This window comes from Lathamus discolor, chromosome 6, assembly GCF_037157495.1.
Source record: "Lathamus discolor isolate bLatDis1 chromosome 6, bLatDis1.hap1, whole genome shotgun sequence".
Classification (NCBI taxonomy): domain Eukaryota; kingdom Metazoa; phylum Chordata; class Aves; order Psittaciformes; family Psittacidae; genus Lathamus; species Lathamus discolor.
In genome coordinates, this window is record NC_088889.1 from 36,509,803 (window position 1) to 36,530,763 (window position 20,961).

General features: G+C 41.7%; 1 protein-coding gene across 8 annotated transcripts in view; it reads right to left on the bottom strand.

The window, feature by feature from the left end:
- Positions 1 to 20,961, bottom strand: part of NRXN3 (neurexin 3) — an 894,623-nt gene that overhangs the window by 873,162 nt on the left and 500 nt on the right. For 5 of the 8 annotated variants that reach the window (XM_065685943.1, XM_065685944.1, XM_065685950.1 and 2 more), the window contains exons 1-2: positions 15,353 to 15,624; positions 15,179 to 15,245 (exon numbers count right to left, since the gene is read on the bottom strand). The exons of 1 other annotated variant lie outside the window; for it this stretch is intronic. In XM_065685943.1, coding sequence (XP_065542015.1) covers positions 15,179 to 15,188 — 10 coding nt within the window. In that variant the 5' untranslated portion in view covers positions 15,189 to 15,245; positions 15,353 to 15,624. Of the gene's footprint in view, positions 1 to 13,818; positions 13,868 to 15,178; positions 15,246 to 15,352; positions 15,625 to 20,961 lie in introns of those variants that run through there. 2 more of the 8 variants (XM_065685946.1, XM_065685942.1) reach the window with 2 other exon arrangements.

The following is a 20,961-nucleotide window of genomic DNA, read 5'->3' on the forward strand; positions in this document are numbered from 1 at the left end:
GGGAAGTTCCTGGGCAGCTTGCATACGGAAGGTGGGCACAGTATTACCCCACTTTTAAATGCACGAAACACTTCGCCCTCACAGGAAGCAGCAGTGCCTGGTTTTGCCTGCACAGGCAAAATGTACAGTGAAGAATCAGCGAAGTTCTGCAATTTCGATAAGCTCTTCCTGTCCCATTCACTCACAAATGGCAGGAGATCAGGGTTATGTTCCTACATAGGACACACAGGCAACAGCACATCTCCTACTTTCCCAATTTCCCACTACGTACTATCCCTTCTTCCTGACAAGGAGCCTTGCCTAAAAGGCATGAGAGACTGGCTGGTGTGAGTGCCATTAAAGTGCTTAGCAGAGTTCACCTACCCACCCCTTAGTCAATGCTTAGCCAAGCTGCAAACACTCAGGCATTTAAACTTGTCTCATCAGTTGCTCCATCTGGTTCCCTGAACAGTGGAATGAAAGGCTCCCATCTTGAGTGTGTTTCTCAGGCATAGGGCTGGCATGACACCTCATTCCCAAGGAACACAAAGCCTTCATGGACCTACAGGATGGGCACATACTAGGCTCACGTACAGGTATCTACGTACCATCAAGCCACACCAAGGCAACAAAACCCAAGAATATAACATTAACAAGTACTGGAAAATGATAGTTCAGCAATAAAATACAACATTGTAATTTAAAATATGTATTATAAGTGATTTTAAAAGAGTTGATGGAGGGTGACTTACCCTGCTACCTGAATTTAATGCACAGGGTGAATGAGTGTTACTGGGGGAAGGAAGAGAGGCTAAATTATCCCCTCTGACGGTTCCTGAACAATGTGGTTTTCCTGGTTGAGCTACTGATGCCTCAAAAGGGGGGCTAGATTCCTTGCTCCTTGACATATACCTTAAGCTCACATAAATTTATCCAGTTGACTACCATAAAAGTAGCATCCAAATTTCAGTTCCTTCTCTCCAGTCTTGCACTATCTTGAATGAGATCCTCACAAGTGTAGAACTGAGTGCACTTCTGCAAAAACCACTCTGGCTCCACGCGTGTTCACATGGGCAGATGCTTACTATACACAACTGTTTATTCTTTGCCCAGGCTCTTGCTGGTGTAACATTACCAGGTATAGTTACTGGCTACACTGGAATACAGTAGAGAGAGACTTAGAGATTAAGCAGAATGGAGCTTCTGCATGACACAGCATGATATCTTCTGGAGATACCATGCTGGGACTGGAAATACATGGCAACATTGCTGTAGTCTTTGACCTGAGCTAAATCTGTCTTGAACTCCTCTTTGAACGGGCAATGGTGCATGAATGTGGCTTATACTGCCTTCAAGTCTTCAACTGGTTTGTTCAATGTTCGTTCCTCTATCTAACCATTGCTGCTAGTCATGACATACACATTCACTGAGACAACTGACACTTTCAACAGAGCAGCCCCCATTTGCATCCCATCTCACCTGAGCACTGGAGTCAACACTGACTTGTAAAACAAGAATGATCTGGGTAATTCAGTGCAGCCTCTCACGCAACCTATGCAAATGACTGGAGAAGACTTATCTGACCACTTACCCAATATTCTCAGTATCAGCCTCCTCTGGCCTACCCCCATTGGCTTTCCTGGTTATTTCATCCCAGTTTCAGACAGATGAAGCAGCCAACTCCTTAGCAACATAGCAGGTCCCACAGCTTGCAAAGGGATTTTTGGTATTTAAATGTATATTGCCATGCTCAGTTTCCTATTATTACATCTCATGACATCCATCCAAGCCTTCAGCAACTTCACTGAAACATCTTTTTGCAGTATTTACAGTTTCCTCTAAATTTTGTTTAGAAATTCCTCTAAATTTCCTACTAGATTTTGTAGTATTTAGAATTCCTTTAGAATTAAGGTCTCCCAACAAACAGTCCCCTTCTTCCCCCACAGCATCTAGCAGCACCATATCCTCTGGTGATTTGCCTAAGGGAAACCAGTTCCTGGAGGAGTGTAATACATACCCTCTCTATTCATATCTCTTTCCCAGAAAGAGGAAACGGCTCACTTGAAAACTTCTGGGCTGAAATCCATTGGAAGACAGTCAAAACAGATTTCTCATTCTGTTGCCACTGTAAATAAGAAACCGGCAGTACCACATAAAGGACTCGGAAGACAGAATTAATGATGCTGTCTTCTTCCCAGAGACTATGCCACAGGGAAACACAAAAACCCAAAAAGGCAACACATTTAGTCTCCCAGCCAGCTGATAACCCCCATTCATCTTGTGAGTGGTTGAAGTGAACCAACTTGGGTAGTCAGAGATGAAGACTCCATCCCAAAACTCCACACCAACTCTCCATAAAATTCACATTTTTGCCTAGCTGTACAGAGCTTTCATCCCCTTACTGCTCAGAGATGGAACAGCAGAGGAAGACCGCTCTTCCTTGTAGCAGGTGCCTCCTCGCATTAGCAGTAGCAGATTTCAGTCTCTACAGGAATACAGCTTTCTCCCTCCCTATTGGGAGGATTAACACTTGTGCTCTCTACAAGCAACTGCTTGTCTTGCAACTCTAAAATAAGCACCTCTGAGGTGCCTACAGGATACACATTGCCTCTGGTTCCCTGCACTCTTGTCAAGCTCTTGGGGTGATGCAAACTGTCAGCCACATGATCCCACAGCAGAGGCGGAGCAATGCCAGTGCTCTCCATGGAGAGAACAGGCTTGCTGTAATTGCTCCTAAAAGCAAATTCCACTGGCCCCAGGGAAGGGAAGAGAAGAGATAGGCATGTGTCTGTACATACTCACACAGAGGATCTCTTATGCCTTTCAGCTTCCCTGTGCAAGCTTACTGACCTCCTGCAGTATTAATGAATTCCTCTGTCACCTCCTTGCTCTGACATCTGCTCAGGAGAACGGATGAGTAAGCAGGTAATGCAATTGGGCAGGAGCAAAGCCATGAGCCAATTCTCCCACACGACTGTGTTACGCTACTGCTCTTTGGCACTGCCTGTCTCTAAAGGCCCAGTACTTCAAGAAAAGCTTTTGGGCTTCCTGCACTGCAAAGAACTGAAGAGACCTTCTCCACCTCCAGCTTCTCTTATTGATTCTGTAAGTATGACATAGAAGGCTTAGTCTTCTCATTTTCCAAGACTTCAACACTGAGAAAGCAAAAATGAAACACCAGTTTCTCTTAATCTCCTCCTTTCTGTAAAGCAAATTAAGATAAAAAAACTGCTCCCTCCCCACGGTGAATCAGAACAGAGAGATCAAGCTTCTACATCATAGAAGCAAATCAGATCCAGACCAAACTTCAGTAAGACAAATCTCTTGAGTACTATTTAGAAAGTTAAAACAGGCAGTACTACTAGATGACTGGGAATTAGGAACACAAAATGTCCATAAGGTTGAACCCAGTTCATGTCAGGGTAAGGGCAGGATTGGTCCATACAAGTTTCTGACCAGCACTGTTCTCTAGGCTTGCTTGTCTTCTAAAAGGCATCAATCAACTGAACTTTTATCAGCTCCCTTCCAAGATGCATTTGGATTCAATCAGTATAAAAGTTAAGACACTCCTTACTGATATTCAGATGAATTCTCCTTTGTCCAGGGACTCCTGTTACCAATAATTCACTTTCAGTTCCACCATGAAAAAAAAAACCACAAACAAACAAAAAAAGCCACATCTTCTTCCCTAGTTTATACACTTTTTTTGGATGCCAGTGTGCCTTTCTCTGGTTTACAGGCTTTCAGTGGAGCACCCCCTTATAGAAAGAGCAGAGATGATCTCTCCCACCTCCATCTCCCATTCATACTTTGTCACTAAAGGATCTGCTAAAAATGAAGGCTCAAGCGTTTCATGCTAAACAACACGAATACAGACAGCCTTTTTTGTTCACTATGGGAATGTGTTCTCTGCTTGGCTCAAAATAGGACCCAACAGGAGTGAATCACATGACTTCTGAAAAACCCACAAGAACTAAGCAAAGAAATCTATAACTGCCTTCCTCACTCACTCCCTGCCTGCCTTCTTTCTGACTTCTGCTGCCTACATCGCCAATTTGTGGCTACCTCTCTGCTTTCTCCTCCATAGACATGACCACCAAAACATGAGAGGAACAGGGAGAAGGCAAAACAGTGAATTCCATGAGAACCTTCAGCACTGCCTTTTTTGGGGGGAGGGATAAACAGGGGTCAGTGAGGAAACAGATGCACAAAATTCTCTTGCTTTCACAAGAAGCCATTGAGCTAACTCAATATGAATTAAAATAGAAAATGGATTTTACTTCACTTACATAAATGCCTAACACATCCCAAAATGCCTTCATCAGTCCAGCCTTAGGGAAGAGAGAAGGAAAGAGGAAGAAAAAAAAATACATACACCCAGAAAACAGCAAGACCCAAGTTCAAATCATGAAGCTGATGCTCTCGTAACCCTGAAAGAGAGGAGACAACACTGCATAGCCTGTGCATTCAGGATGCCACTAACCTCTAGGAACTGGGTGTGGAAGGAAGAAGATAATTATCTACCTCCAGAGCAGATTAATCTTCATTCTTCTGTTAACTTAGACTTTCAGCAACTTTTTGTCCTCTATTTTATTTACGCCAGTTTTCCCTCTATTCCCCTAATGTAGGACTTATACCTACTGACATAGGTCTAATTAAACACGCCAACCCAGAGACAGGATATTAGCTGCATTTTTATGAATAAGGGGTCCAACGACAAACCAAGCGATACGGAAAAAAACACATTGGAGAGGCTACACCTATGTAATTCCAAGCCACAGAAGGGTTGGTTTGAATTTAACTTCCGGTTCTTTTCAAGCCAAATGTAAAAGATACACATTCTCTCCAAGAATTTGACTTTTTTTTTCCTCCCCCTTTATGCTTTGATCAGGTTTTTTTTCTTCCCTGACCCTTTCTATTTTCTGTTGCTTTAAATTTCCCTCCTTGTGTATAAGCCTATGTTGTACTTGACTTGGGAGGGCGAACAAAGAGAAAAGCACCAGCATTTTTGTGTATATATACATTTTTGTGTATTTATATATACATATACATCTCTCTACACAAGTACATATATGAAAACCCACCACACTTGAGAAATAGTCAAGGAATTACTATGCATTTCTATGTCTACCTACATAAATACATACACAATCACACCCCTTTGTATGGAGACTAACCACAATGAGAACTAAAAAGCAGCAAGAAGGAGCAGGCAGGACAACACCCTTCTCAGGATCATAGGTGTAGCAACAGGGGAGGTGCCACAAGTTATGCACACAACAAGCAGACCCAGTCCCTTACTGCAGCACACAGCACTTCCAGCCCTCTATATGCCTATGAGTTTCCACTTGGAAACCAAAGCACATGGAGAGAAGGCTGCTCACCCTGGGCTCAGTCCACACAAAGCCAAGGATGCACTCTATGGAAACACCAGTCAGGTTTACGGTTTAAATGCTTACAACGAATGGGGGGGGAATAATTCAAATCCAATTTAGAACTATTAGAAAAGGATCTCTGCCAAAACAGAGAGCATCGTTATGCTACCGGATGTATTTTTAAAGGAAAAAGATGAAATGCAAACACTCTGAGCAATAATACTACAGAACCGTTTGATCACACAGATTTTAAATTCAGCCAGTGTAGAGCTGCAAAAGAAAAACAACCATAGTACTAAAATGCTAAATTTGTTCAAATGCCTCAAGAGCCAGAAGGAAAGCTACAAGTAAAACTTCTTAGAGAGCATGCTTGAAACCCATTCAAAAAGGCTTCTAAAATTTCTCAGTTTAAAACATCTTTCTCTGACATGCACAGAAAAAAAAAATATCCCTCATGGATGCTTAAAATACATGTAGTTTGCTCCCATTTGACAACTTAAGAGTCTGTGGGATATTTTCTTAGTGTTATGGAGGATTTTGGTTTTTAGGTCATATATAATTTCAGTTACATACCAAGCATACTGATTTGTTAATCCACTAATGCTTCTTTTTAACTTGGTTTTGTTACAGATAAGTAAAGCCTTACATGGTTCATACCATGCAATCATGACCAAACCTCCACACTTCCATTCTAAATAATGGAAGTCTTCCTAAAAGCCAGAACAAATTGGCTGCACCCAACTCTTAACACAAAAGTCGTAACAAGGCTACATAATCTGGATTTTGCTGTGTCATTTATAACTTATTTTTCTACAAGCAGGGAGAAAATAAATGAGAAAAGCTGTGTTTCAAAATAAGGATAACTATGCTACAGAAAGACCTATTGAAATGGGAAGTCTTCCTACAGAATATGGTGGAAATTCCATTGCTTGAGTCACCTGAGATACGTAACACTAAGAAAATAACCCACAGACTCTTCATTTGTCAAATGGGGAGCAAACTACATATATTTCAAGCTTCCATGAGCAATTATTTTGTGCATGTCAGAGAAAGATGTTTTAAACTGAGAAATTTTAGAAGACTTTTTGAATGGGTATATGCCTATACAGACTAGGCATAACTGGGTGAATGGCAGGCTCAGGTTTACTAAGTGTCTTCTGTTCAGCATGAAGCATCTGTCTTCCCCCAAGCAGCGCAGGGGAGGGAGGAATATTTTTTGCACAGAGAACCATCTTGAGGAACACACTGTAATCAAATTAAGTCAATGAGTCATACCATAACACCAAGAAAAATCAGACACGTCGTTACTTTTTCCTACGATGACCTTGATTCCATTCATGCAAGAGCAAATGTTCCTAGAAGAAGCTGAAAGCCTGGGTAGGGAGGAGGGAGAAGAAAAAGGCCACACAGATTTACTGGTTTGGTACACTGGCACACACTTGCACTCACCCAGTCCTCCTGAATCCATCAAATCTCTTTAGGAAGGCCAAAATAAGTCACCAGTCTCATCCTGCAAACTAAAAGACCCAACAAGCATCTCCTTCATGGTGCAGCTACAGCACACTGAAAGCAAATCCCTGCAGCACCCACCCAGAGGCACTATTTAGTAAAACTTTTTTACATACCAGCCAGACAAATGCTTAACAGAAACAGTAGGAGGAGGATCTCTCATCTATAGGGAAGCTTGAGATGAGAGGACTACTCTAAGTTACTTGGGGGGAAACCCAAAGTAACTGAAGCAAAAAGGGCAGCTCCTCATTTTTTTTTTTATGCCAGTGCAACAGCCATTAGACTGATTCCAGAGCTTTGCCAGGCTAACATTAGTGCTATGGAAAAGGAAATATCAATGGGAGGGTTCAGCAGCAGCCCAAGTGGTGGTCAAACCAGGAGACAATTAACCAGTTATGATTAAGTTTTTTAATCAGGCATTTGACAGAATATGTAACTGTAGGAAGATTCAATCCAATCCAAAGGTCCAAGAGTCACCTAATTCACATGATGGATGGAAGATAAACTCCCTCTTCCCAGTCCAACACCCTGCCCACCGGACGGCAATAACTTTCCTCTGGGCAATTTTCCTAGCTCAGTGCTGTTGGTCATCCACAAATGTCATTGTCTGACCCAGATGTCAGCCTGGGGTCTAATATGTTGACAAACGCAACAGGGAGCTTGCACAACAGCCAATAATTAAGAAGCGCATTCCGCACCTATGTGCACACACACACTCTATGATACAAGTCAAAAAGCATTAAACGATAATTTTGGGACCAGGGGGCTGTTTTGGGCCTTGTTTTAAATTGGACACTCTAAGAACTTACAAATAATACCCTAATTTTTCACAGCCAGGCAGGTGCATAAACAAGGGTCAGGCTGGAATGTAAAATACTGCATGTCTCCATCATCAGCACGCCAAAGGCACTCAGTTCCCTCAAATGAGAGCTGGACTGAAGCTGATTTGAGTGCCCTAAAAGTGAATGATCTTGCCTTTGGTTCACAGATCTCGTTACAGTACCTGTAACACTTCACATTCCCTTTTTAAAGTATTTTGTATGAAACAACATAACATGGACTCTTAACTCTCATCCTTACCGCTTCTCTCCTCCTTTGATCTAGGTAGGAGAAAGTAGGATAATTATGTTTTTATTCAAGTCAAAAAATGTATTTCCAGAAAGAATGTCTCCTTTAAAAAGAAAGGCAGCTGAGTAATGCTTGGAAAGCAAAATGCAGGGAGACAGAGATGGTGGCCATAACCCCACCAGTCCAGTGCCACTACATTGTTTGATTTTCAAAATGGTATACTTTGCCTGAAAATTCCTCACACCATCACCACCCCCCCCCATTTGATTCTAGTTCTTATAATTTTAGCACAGAAAGAAAAATTAAATTTTGCTTCCGATGTTGTTCTGAATTATTGATCCACACTTCTCATGCTTCCTCTCAGATAATTAAGGGTATATGGGCAATATACATGTGACCTAAACCCTGTAGTTCCTTAAATTCTACATCATGAAAGTCTCTGTAGATGCAATTACAGGGCTGCATACCAACAAGACAAGGAAAGAAATTAGGGAGAGCTGATATCAGAAGAGATTTTCAAAGCACAAGGAAAGTTTGTGTGATGCAGGAAAGTTGTTTCTGATAAAACAGAGAACTTGATTGGCTTTTGCTCACACAATGACCACATTACATGAAAACTCTGTGCTGTTCTGCTACTTAGTGCAATAGCTGCAGAATTTCAAAACAAAAAGCATATAACCCTAAAATGAATTACTGAAGGAGTGGGAAGCCATGAAGTTATTTGTCCAAACACAGGGTTTGTTTTACTTGTTGTGCCAGAGGTGAGCCTGGCTGTTAACAAAAAAACATTTCAAGATCTCCTGTGCTAGCAGCAGTAAGAGCACAAGGGACATCGCAGAACCAGCACAGTGGTCACTGGTTAGACAAGCTAGAGGCAGCAAGGAAGGACAATCCTCCCACTCCTTTAAAACAGCACTCTGACCATTACCAGTTTACCTTGTTAGGAATACATCCAAATCCCTGACACCTTCAAAATAAGAGCAGGGAGTATTATTCCTATGTGACTGTAGATGGGCTCCTTTCCCCACCCACACCAAATGTTATCAGTACAGCTGGAGATAGGATTCATTTGTGAAGCTGAGCAGGAAAAAAAGATAGGAAAGCAATTTATCTGCTAAAAGCACCCTGTGGGTGCTGAAAGGAACTGCCTAAATTCAACATAATAGCTAACAACTTTTGTAATGTAACAACAAACAAAAAAAAAATAAAAATCACCCTCTCCTTTATGTTTTCTCTTGCCCCATAAAAAAAAATAATCCAAAAAACCCAAGGTTCATGCAGCATGTAGAGAACTATATAGGTGATACACTGCATGCCTAGGAATTCTTAAATCATGTCAGTGGGCTGTCTGCATACCCTAAGAAGGTCTTCAGTCCAAGACAGACCAAAATTAAACAGCCTCAGCTTGTAAAAGGTTTCTATTAAAATATTGCACAATAGGAAGTGCCAGATCTGTGAACCAACAAGCATAAGAAATCTGTAACACCGAGAATAACTCCAACTGTGAAAATGCACTCATAATAAGCTGTGCCTTTTACTGCTGAGGTGAGAAACATCTCAGGCCACCACCTACCACTAACAGGTATGGCCGTTCTGTGCTATTTATTTTCATATAAAATCCACTCTTTTGTGTCATCCAAATATTTTATGAGTATTACATATTTCTGAACTGACACAAGGCAACTCCCTCAAAGAAACAGAGATGGAGCCATCCATGCTTTAGCAACTGAGTAGATCATGACAGGATCTTTTAGCAGAGAGGAGGCAGCAACGCAATTTCAGATTATGGGATACACTTAAGTGCAGGTCTTTCTGATGAAGTAGCCAGCAGTGGGAAAGCCAACAGTGCTGACCACTAAACTGAACATCTTTGTTAGTGACATGGACAGTGGGATTGAGTGCACCCTCAGCAAGTTTGCTGATGACACCAAGCTGTGTGGTTCGGTTGATACACTGGAGGGAAGGAATGGCATCCACAGGGACCTTGACATGCTTGTGAGGTGGGCTGATGCCAACCTTATGAAGTTTAACTGTGCCAAGCGCAAGGTCCTACACCTGGGTTGGAACAATCCCAGGCACAGCTACAGGTTGGGCAGAGAAGAGATTCAGAGCAGCCCTGTGGAGAAGGACTTGGGGGTGTTGGTCGATGAGAAAATGAACATGAGCCGGCTTCAGTGTGCGCTCACAGCCCAGAAAGCCAACCGTATCCTGGGCTGCATCAAAAGGAGCGTGACCAGCAGGTCGAAGGAGGTGATCCTGACCCTCTACTCTGCTCTCGTGAGACCTCACCTGGAGTATTGTGTGCAGTTCTGGTGTCCTCAACATAAAAAGGACATGGAACTGTTGGAACAAGTCCAGAGGAGGGCCACGAGGATGATCAGGGGACTGGAGCACCTCCCGTATGAAGACAGGCTGAGAAAGTTGGAGCTGTTCAGCCTGGAGAAGAGAAGGCGGCGTGGAGACCTCATAGCAGCCTTCCAGTATCTGAAGGGGGGCTATAGGGATGCTGGAGAGGGACTCTTTATTACAGACTGTAGCAACAGGACAAGGGGTAACGGGTTCAAACTTAAACAGGGGAAGTTCAGGTTAGATATAACAAAGAAGTTCTCTACTGTGAGGGTGGTGAGGCACTGGAATGGGTTGCCCAAAGAAGTTGTGAATGCTCCATCCCTGGGGGTGTTCAAGGCCAGGCTGGACAGAGTCTTGGGTGACATGGTTTAGTGCACGGTGTTCCTGCCCATGGCAGGGGATTGGAACTAGATGATCCTAAGGTCCTTTCCAACCCTAACTATTCTGATTCTAAATTCAACTACTGGCCAAATGAGCTAGGCCATTCCATTCTTCTGAAAACAGGTCTTTCGGCCAGCTGCAGGCACAGGCAGGCATAACTTTCTTTGTTCTTTCCAGGCAGTGGTTTTAAGGTCACCATCTCTAATATAAGATCTAGGAAAACATGAGCTGAATTTTCAGCTGCCGAAATCAAGGCAGACCGGGTTGTACCAATTCACTAAGATGAGGAGCAAGGCAGTGTAAGAGCACAAATTCTGCATTCAAGTTATGGCACAATGTCTAGATTGCAGTTCTTTTAATGTGTTTTACCGCTCTATGGTGGTAGCTGCCCTTCCAACACAACCAGGTTGGCCCAGCTGCACCATACTTAAAGGTCTTGCTCTCAAGCTCTAAACTCAAGTTAGCAGAATTTCACAGTGGGACAAAAGCAAAAAATCAGTCAGATTTAGGCATTCACCAGCATGTTTCCCCAGTTCTACTTGTGAGTGCGACAAGGTTGACAAGTGCAAGGGAGACAAGTGCTCCCACAAATTAGGTCACTTTCCTCTGGCACAGAGCCTCCCAAGCCTTACTGCTTCTATGGGCAACAGCATTACCAGCACAACAAAATACTCTTCATGTGCCTTTCAGTGTGGCCACTTCCATCTGAGCACAGAATACATCCTCCATTTCCTAAGTTTTGCATAAGCTGTGGGCTGCTAGGAACCTAATAACTGTGTGGTTTCAGTTTTGTTTGCTTTTAATCCTGATGGAATTTTCTGGTCATGGCTCATAAAGTTCTTTAAAAGCATGCAAAGTAAAATATGACAGTCTTTGTGTGTTGTTATGGCAACTGGAATATTCAAAGTTACCAGGAACTAAATATCTGTTGGTTAACTTAGAGCACTATCATTTTTGACCAGAATGTGACTGCAATCTCTTCCACTCAACTCACTCATTTTTCTTTTAACCAGTCAAGACAGGGAAAGGAAGAGGGCTGTCTGCACTCTTCTTTTTCACAAAGAACTGTACAAACCTTCCATGTCCAAGAATAATTAAGGTAGGTGTGTAGACAAAAAAGTCTATCAACAACCCGAGTTCTGTTGGTCACCTTTTCACTTTGAATAACACAAATGAATCAAAATGCATGTGTCAGCCTAAGCAAAAGAAGTTGGGATTTCTGTGCTCTGCTCCAAACTCTGTCATAGTTTGTGACTTATCTGCTGTCATTAACCAAGTCCAATATTTAAACTCTTAGTATTTTCAAATGGCTTCATTTTGTGGTTTTGATTTGAACCACATCAGCCCTGAATCTTAGAGGAATTAATTATCTACATAATCCAGCAACTGAGACTGGAAGTGTGATTGCTCAGTCACCACAAAAAAAAAATCCCAAAGAAGCTCCACTGATATGTCACAATAAAGTTGCAGAATGGTTTGGGTCGGAAGGGATCTTAAAGATCTTCCAGTTCCAAGCACCCTGCCATGGGCAGGGACACCTCACACTAGACCACATTGCTAAAATCTCTCCATGTTACAGATTTACACCTCCAGTAGGGCTAGTGACACCCACTGTTCTAGTTGTAATCATTGAACTGCATTTCTTTAAAGGGGTGGAAGAGACAAGAGTCTTCCTCTCCTCTTCATGTACTAAACCATAACCCAGTGCTAAGACTATCTACTAGTTCAGATTAATTTCTATGTGACAATGCCTTCCCCTACTTACCCTAATCACTCTAACTGAAGTGAAACAAACCATAACTACACACAAGTGTAACATCACATACATTTATAGTTAGTAAATATACATCTATTCCTGCTTTTGTTTTACTTTAGTCCCCACTTTTTTGACTTCTCTTTGCTGCAAAATAATATGGTGCATCTTTTGACACATTTGTTGTAGTGTCCTTTTTATTCTCTTACCTTACCACTTTATTTCTCTTTCTGTCCACCATGTTCTCTTTTTCCACTTCTAAATCTATCCCTAGCCGCTTAACTAAATCTGTCTTCAGGCCAACCTTCCCTACTTGCTTACTCTACAGTTTAAGTCTACAGTGACTTACTCTTAACATTATTCTCTGCAACATCATGCCTCACGCAAAGCCTGAGAAGTTTACCAAAACCTTGAAATTTCAGTTCAGTACTCCGACAGAAATTAAAGACCTGATTCAAAAGGAAATGAAAGTGCTTAGATTTCTACAACACTTTCCTGAGAATCTGTCCAAGAACTTCTCAAACATACTTCTCATGGGAGATTTCCATGCCCATTCTCTTGGGCCAAGAATTCATGCTAAAAAATTTAAGATCCCAAAGCCTCTGAACTTCAGCCATTTTCGAATTACAAGCGACTGGAAGAAGGCAGATGCTGAGGAAAGTCCTTTCAGCTCTAGAAGCCCCTGCTGCTATCATTCTGTAGCTGTCTTCACTTTCAAAGTTTTTACTGCTTAATTCCCTTTCATTCAGAAATAACAAAACACCACCAAACTTTAAATGCAGGCACATACATCAAAAAAAAAAAAATCTATTGAATTTTGTTAAGCTACAAACATTAAGCAACAAACAACATCCTGGCTCTGTAAGCTTCCAATCTTGATTTCATCAAGGACAGCAAGCTTGCTTGCTTTAGTTTTTCACATAGGCAGTTCAATACAGGCAGGTAGCCCATTCCTTTCTCTTATCGCTCCTATTCAGCCAGTTCTGAAAGAGTTGGGGACTATCTCATTTTCAGATTCCATGCGCGTTCTTTCTCCCATTCTCTCACATTGCAATTCTTTCAAAACCAGATTGCCAAATGAATAGTATTTATCTTAAGTGATCTTCCAAAAGAAAGCACAATGTAGGCTCCTTCCCCATTAACTATTCTTTCCGTCTTATTCTGTGTGTTAAAAGGTAACCAAATCATTTTGTCCCCCTCTGAAAAAGGAATTTCTCTGTTGAATTTCAAATTCCGGTTATACAGAGTCTGTTCACGCAGGCTTTTCAGAGAGGCAACATTCCTAAAAAACATAAAAAGTAACTCCTTTTCTGCTTTGCCTTCACAGTGATTACCTGTGACTACAGGACTTTGAGTCCTCAGCTACTAGAAATCCCACTGAGGAAAACAATTAAGTCTTTTTACCTGGGAGAATTTTGCTGCTGCTTGTCCAAAACTGTGACCCATGTTAGTTCTAGAAAGACCACAGAATAGAATGGAGGGAAAGCATTATCAAAGAGCTACATAGGAATAGGTAGGGATTAACAAAAGCCAAATATTTCAATGGCAGCTGAACTATGCTCTGAGCATTTGTGCCAGAGATATAGTTATACAATGGCAATTTACGGACAACACTATTTTAACATGCTAAATATTTGGCCATAATTCAGTATCTAATGGCAGAAAGTCACACAAGTTGTACAGATTCATCCTCAGAAATAAACTCTTTATATCCCACACAAAAGGGTCACTACTGCAGCAACTGCATAGCACTAGCCAGAGTACAAGCAGGGAAAAAACTTGTTTCCAGTTGAGCCCCCTTGTTGGAGCAGCTGCTTCCAGTTATCTGGAAGAGTAACCTGGTCAGTATCATTTTTGCTTTAACATGGGAACTAGAACAGCTTTTCCCTCCATATCCATGGACCTGGCTTCTCATGAACCAGCAGCCAGGAGGACACAATGAAAGATCTAGGTGCAAACTTGGATTTAGACTTTCCTGTTCCTCAACCAAGCCCTCTCAGCCATCAGTCTGCATAAAAGAAGAAAAAATGGACAAAAAGTGTTTGCTGCCTCCCATTAAATGATCACCAAAGGCCAAGGATCTCCATAGCAGATGGATAGATGATCCATAGATCTACACTATATACAGACAGATATTCTGTTCATAGATATCCGTGTACAGATAGATGTTCAAGTACTGCTAATAGCATGAGGACCAAACACTGTGACTGCAGGGAGAAAACAGTTGAAGCTGCTGTGGGCAAGTCAAATTCAGCTTGCTTCTCCTCCCATCCTTATTCTGTCCAGCTCAGACAGATCTCTTCTACTCCAGGAAGGCTCAAACAATAATATGGATGCTCAAGTAGATAAGAAATTCAGTCCTAGAACTACCCAATTCAACAGCCAGTTACGTATTCTTATCCTTTTTATCACATAGTTGCCAACTCAAGTCTGGCCCACAGCCAGTACCTTAAAATAAGTTAGTTTATTATAGTCAGACTCAGAGAGCAGGTCTCCATAGTAATACACCAGCAATACTAACAGTTCCTTACTACTGCTGTATTTATTTTTTTTTAATATATATATAACAGTAACTCTTAAAGCTATTCACAATAACCTCCAACTCATTAGGCAAAGGTACAGTATAAAACCAAAAATGACATCCAGCATCCCCCTAGATTGCTATCTAAAGAGAAAGAACTCACTAAGTTAGAGGTAAGCAACTTGTGGTGTATAGCAAACTGGTAGCAAAATAAAAGCTGTACTTCACTTATGTAGCTCTTACCTTCTTTCATTACTTAGTAGATAACTAGAGCAGCAATGAAGGAATTCAGGAATCCTGATATCTTACCCTAGGTATACAAGATAGAAAATATAATTGACTTAGCCTAACAACACACTCTGGCGTCAAGCTTAAATGAAGCCTGGAAACTAAGTCATAAAAAAAATCAAGACAGACCTGGAGATGACAGCCACATCCAGTCAAGAATCCAGACTGTAAGGTAGTATCATGGTGACAAGGCAGTTCCACAGCCAAATTAGGAAGTCAACCATAAATCAGAGATAGGAGAAGATCTGGCAGCTGCCAGACACAGCCATATTGATGAAGCTAGGCCAAAAGTCAAACCAAGTAGCCAAAGTTAGGAAACAAGTCTGCAAGTTCAGGTCTAGCTCACAGGGATCTATAGCTAGGCATCAGTATGGCTACAACTAATCAGTAGTCCTCCTCTCAGCATAGCTCAAATAAAGACTAAGACCCCAGGGCTGAGCTAAAATATAGCTCCTGGGCCCATAGATGTGGGTCCCAGGTGAGGCTCATCAGGGCTATTAAGGCTTATTAGAGCACTCAGAGCCCTGACACACCAATACGTCTGCAGTTCCCACCCTTACAAAGTCTAAAATGCAAAACAAAACCTCAGTATCAATGTCTAATTCCAACAGGTGCCTACAAGCTCCAAGCCTCATCCGAGTCAGGGAGAACCTCCTGAACCCCCATGTGTAATCTTAGCCAAGAGAGTTCTTAACCCCAAAAGTAACCTTAGTATAGAACACCCTACAAGTCCCAGCTGTGGCTGCCCTCCCACAAGAGTCAGTTTAGGCAGCACATGACTGAGCTCTTTCACCACATTTTCAGGATGCTGGGATAAACCAATACAAGTTTGGTCACCTGGCATTCTTAACCAGACATACCCTTATTCTTGACTCTCAATCCTCAACTAAGATACTTCTACAGCTTTCACTGAAGGCACAGAAAACTGTGTAATGAACAATCCTTTGCCATCTCATGAGAACCTCCCCAGGTTCCTCTGCTGAGCGTACCTGAGTGCAGCAGTTGTAATTACTTCAACATAGACTAGCAGTTCCAACCTTTTTAAAAATCACTTGCACATACATAGGGAAGGCAGAAGAAAAGTACAGGATAATCTTACAGGCTAACATTTGATTTTCTCCAATAATAAGCAAGTGATATGCAGTATCTGTAGAATTTGAACATCAGCTTCACTCTTAGCAATACACGTGGAACTCATGCTCCTCACAGGAGGGAAAGGGGATGATCAGCAGGGGATGGAGGCTACACTTCTGATCAGGTCTAGAGAGAGAGGTTCCAATCTGTCTCCAGTTCATCGCAGACTGGTTACCAGTGCCTAATTCACACAATAACAACAACATATTTAAAAAAGGCTGAATTCCAAGGTCAAAGTAATGATGAACAAGTTACAATGGCAAAAGTAAATGTAAGCCTTGACAGAGATATAACTGAGTGCTATATCATCAGGCTTAACAGCTTGGGCAGGGGGAAATCTTCCTTCCTGTGAAAGTAATGCCTTTTTGTTCACCCAGCCAGAGTGAATAAAAATGCAAAAAAGTTAACGTTAGATCTTAAAAATGGAATACCTCACATTCCAGAAAACCTTGCACTTTCCCAGTCCCCCAGAAGCTATGAGTTAAACGTTCCTCAGTCATTCACCTCAGAAATAAAGACCCCATCCAGGGAGCTGAAATACATGGGTTATGCACTGAGCAAATACATTAACATCTTTATTGGCTGAGCCATCCAACCGAGACCTTTCCCATAAAGAAAACAGTCCCCGTGACACTAATTTCCCCCTTTGAGCTGAGTGTTTTCTAAAAGTCTGCGGCTATCAAAGCAGCACTGAAACGGAGCCACAGATGTGTGAGACAAAGCTTACTCCAGCCACACTGTCAGGGTAGGCTGGCCCCCATGCCCATGCTAGGAGCCCTCGCATGGCCCAGCTGCTACACTGGCACCTCTGGCAGAACCTGCCTGCAACAGCCTTACTCCACCAAAGCCCACTTTCTGCCACTTTCACCCAAAATAAGGCCATTCATCCCTTCTTTTGTTGGAACAAATTCCAAACACGTTCTTCTGTAGCAAGGTCTCGCACCACAACAAAATAAAAGAATTGAAACCTAATCTGAGCCAGAGACAGACATGGCTCCCCTAACTTGGGATTTGGGGGATAGGTGTGAAAGACATTAACTTACAGCTTTTTCTGATTAGGAGCTTATTTTTATGAACATACTTCTCTAGTTTTTCATTAAATAATAAAGGAAGATAAAGGAAAATGGAGGAGGCTGACAGGAGATGAGGAGGATTGTATCTCAGAAGCCGAAGCCAAAGCCAAAGGAAAGCCTATTACACAGCCACAAACAACTGCATCAGTGGGTACCCACATCTTTCCACTGGGTGCTATTCCACATTTACACGTCTCTGCCCATGGCAGGTGGGTTGGAACTAAGTGATCTTAAGGTCCTTTCCAATCCTAACTATTTTATGATTCTATGATTTACATGCTGTCCTGGGCAAGAGAATACCCCTAAGCGGTGCTGCTAGGAGAAAAGCTGCATTTTACAGTGCTAGTCACTTCCAGAGTCAGGTTTTGTTTTGCAGCAATGAAAGTGGTGGCCCATGGACCATCATTTTTTCCAGATTTCTCACATTTTTTTCATAGCTTTTGAATAAAACCATCAGCTGTGGCAAAAGCTGTTGTTTCATCCCTCTTGTCTGGCACACAGAAATACAAAATGGTGCATTTGTACTGCAGGCTTTTTGGTCTGAGGATCTCCCTCCACAAAGGTACCATCAGCTTCACCTCACAGAGACTGCTGTCCAGAGTATGGATCTGGAAATGTCTTTGCCTTTATGAAGGCACCAGCTCAAACTGCCTTCTGTGGTTTTGCATCTAACTTCAAACAGCAGATTAAAAAGTGCTCTTGACCATCTAGGTTCTTAGTTTTAAGAGTTTCAAACCCTGAAAAACTAAAAACATACTGTATCATATCAGATTTTATCAACAGAAACCACCAAGGGCAAGAAAAGCTGGCTCTTTCACATTTCCCCTTCTAGGTACACCTACACAGTGACTTTCACTGTTCCTTCCTTCAGCTCCCGAAAGAGAAAAACCTAGCATCACCATCACACTCAAGAGAAAACAACAGCAGTCCCTGGCTCCGTCAGTCATATTCTCAATGCCAGTACAAGGCAGAAAACGCTGCCCAACTTTCTCACCTACATAACATGACATGTATCTTAAGTAGATACTCTACTGCCAAAACTGTGAAGTAGCTATCTTTTGAGACTTCATGATAGAATCAGAGTTGGGGCTTTCAGCTACAGTGCTTTTAATCAATAGGAAAATCGTGAGAGTCATTAAAACAATGTGAAGAATAACCAAGTGTCAGCTTTATAAATTTCCCTTTTCTGAAACAAGACTGACATTGTTTTTAAGCAACAAAAGAAGAGAGAAGAAGAGATCACTTTTTCCACTTACGCAGCTGAAATTCTCCATAATGTGCAAAACTCAGGCCGGGAATTTCTTGAGAACAGCCCTGATTAAAACAGACAGGAAATTCCCTGAACTCGCTATATGAAGTCAATTACAAAATACCAAATGAAAAGCCTTTTTGGCTAGGATCCATGTATGCAGAGACTCAGGATAACAGAAGAAAAGCATTCATGCTTTCCCAACCTCAGGACAAATCTGAACTGAATTTCAAGCTAATGTTCTGATTTGGTTGCTTGGTTGTTTTCCAGAACAGAATTTCTTATCCTTCCTCAATAAGAGGCCAAAGAAACACAATACAAAACTTCCAGAGCAGGTATAGCTATCAAGTTTTGTGCAGCTCCACACACAATATTAAGGAGTTTGCATTATATTAATGAATTTATTCATTTGCTAACAAGCATAACTATAAACTATAAACTTTAAAATATGCACAGGCAAGACAGTAAATTACATGGCATAGTAGCAACAAAGCAAGTTCCAAACACACTCTATCCTCACTACTCTATCCTCCCAAGTCTTTACAACAGCAGCAGAAGAATTGATTCACTTTCAGAAAAGATTCAGTTCAATGTTTTCTCAGGCTGATCTTGCCCTTTCTGCTGGGTTTGCCAAGCAGCCTGAAAAACGGTAATGAATTTGCAATCCCAAAATAAGAACTGAAACCCTGCAAACTTATCACTAACCTAAAGGATGTCACCAAACATCCATTAGCAAGAACTAACTCTATTTCCTATTAAGCCAGTCTGTATTGAAACAAATTCCTGGAGATGAATGGCAGCACAACATACTGGCAATGTCCTGCACCATCTGGTCTGTTAGGTGTGCCAACATCAAGCACCTAGGGAATAAGGCTGTTAGTCCAGAAAGGTAAGTTTATCAAACTGAGTTTCATCCTGTTTGGAGCTTAGGCAGGTTCTTGTGCTCAACAGGACTGAGACAAAATCTTCCTCATTCTTTAGGTCCTTCAAACCCCCTCTAACCAACTGCCTAACCCTGTTCCATTAATGAAAAGAAAACCACTAAAATACAACTAGAATTAAGCATTTACACTAACCAAGAAGGAAACCATAATTTCCTTTTTCTTCCTTATCAGGTAGCACCATTAGATTAAAACCCACATCTCTGAGATTTACATCCCTCTTTTACAGCAACTCCTTCAGTTACTATTGAGCCGTAATACATGTCTCCATGTAAAACACGGAGACAGCAACAATTTGGTGCCAGGTCCTCACCTTTTTTTCCTACTTTTGGCAAGTCAGCAAACAGATTCTTGGCTCTCAGTACACCCTGCTGTCTGAGGGCTAGAGACATTAGATGTCCTGATACACAGGCAACTCTAGGCTTTCCTCTCCTGAGAAGCAAACTAAATGAACCACAGTTTTCATCAGAGAACAAGATTCTCTTCCATATTCTGTTTCACCAGATATAAGGCAGTCCTGCACTTAGTTTTTCCCTATGGAATACATACTCCTCCATAAATACAATGATACTTACTAGGGACTTAGAAACAGTTGTTAAAATCAGATGAGAAAAACAATATAGACAAGACTGGACAGTACCCTAAACCCTAGGCAGAATGCTTATTTATGGAGCAGTACCTTACTCATTTTTCCTCTTGACACCTTCTCTGACACAGAGGAAGCCGTGAAAGACCCATCAAAAATGCACGTATCATAGCAGGCATATGAACAACAGTTGGCAGCTCTGACAACATGAACATCAATCATTTTTTGGTGTGTGTTTCTATCATGCTGTGAAAATGAGATTCTCAAAGCAAATGTGGGGGAGAATATGTGCCCATTACACTCCAAGACCTCAAAAAGCAACAGCTTAACAGCCTACAGTGCTTTCTGGTGTTACAGTAATCAGTGATATACATAAACCTGTGAAGAAAGAAAGGCCATAACTTAATGATGTCCCTACCCTCTTATCTTTTAGATGCCTCCATCTCTACTCATCCCTGATACTTAAGGTTTTAATTTTCATGCTGAAATTTCAGAAGCCCACAAACGCTTATAGTCATCCATATCCACCTTGAGCAGAAATCCTTTTAAGATGTAAGAAAGCTGTTCTTCTAACTCATTATGACGTAGGGAGGCCAAAAAGCCAAAGGGCTCACAATACATGCGTACTCTGCTTGCTGTAAATTCACGTATGAGCTTATTCACAGAAGGAAACTGCCTGCACTAGCGGACAGCAAACTCACATAAGGGAAAACAGATAAAGGAGTCTCTTCAGGACACTTCAACATCTCTCTCAC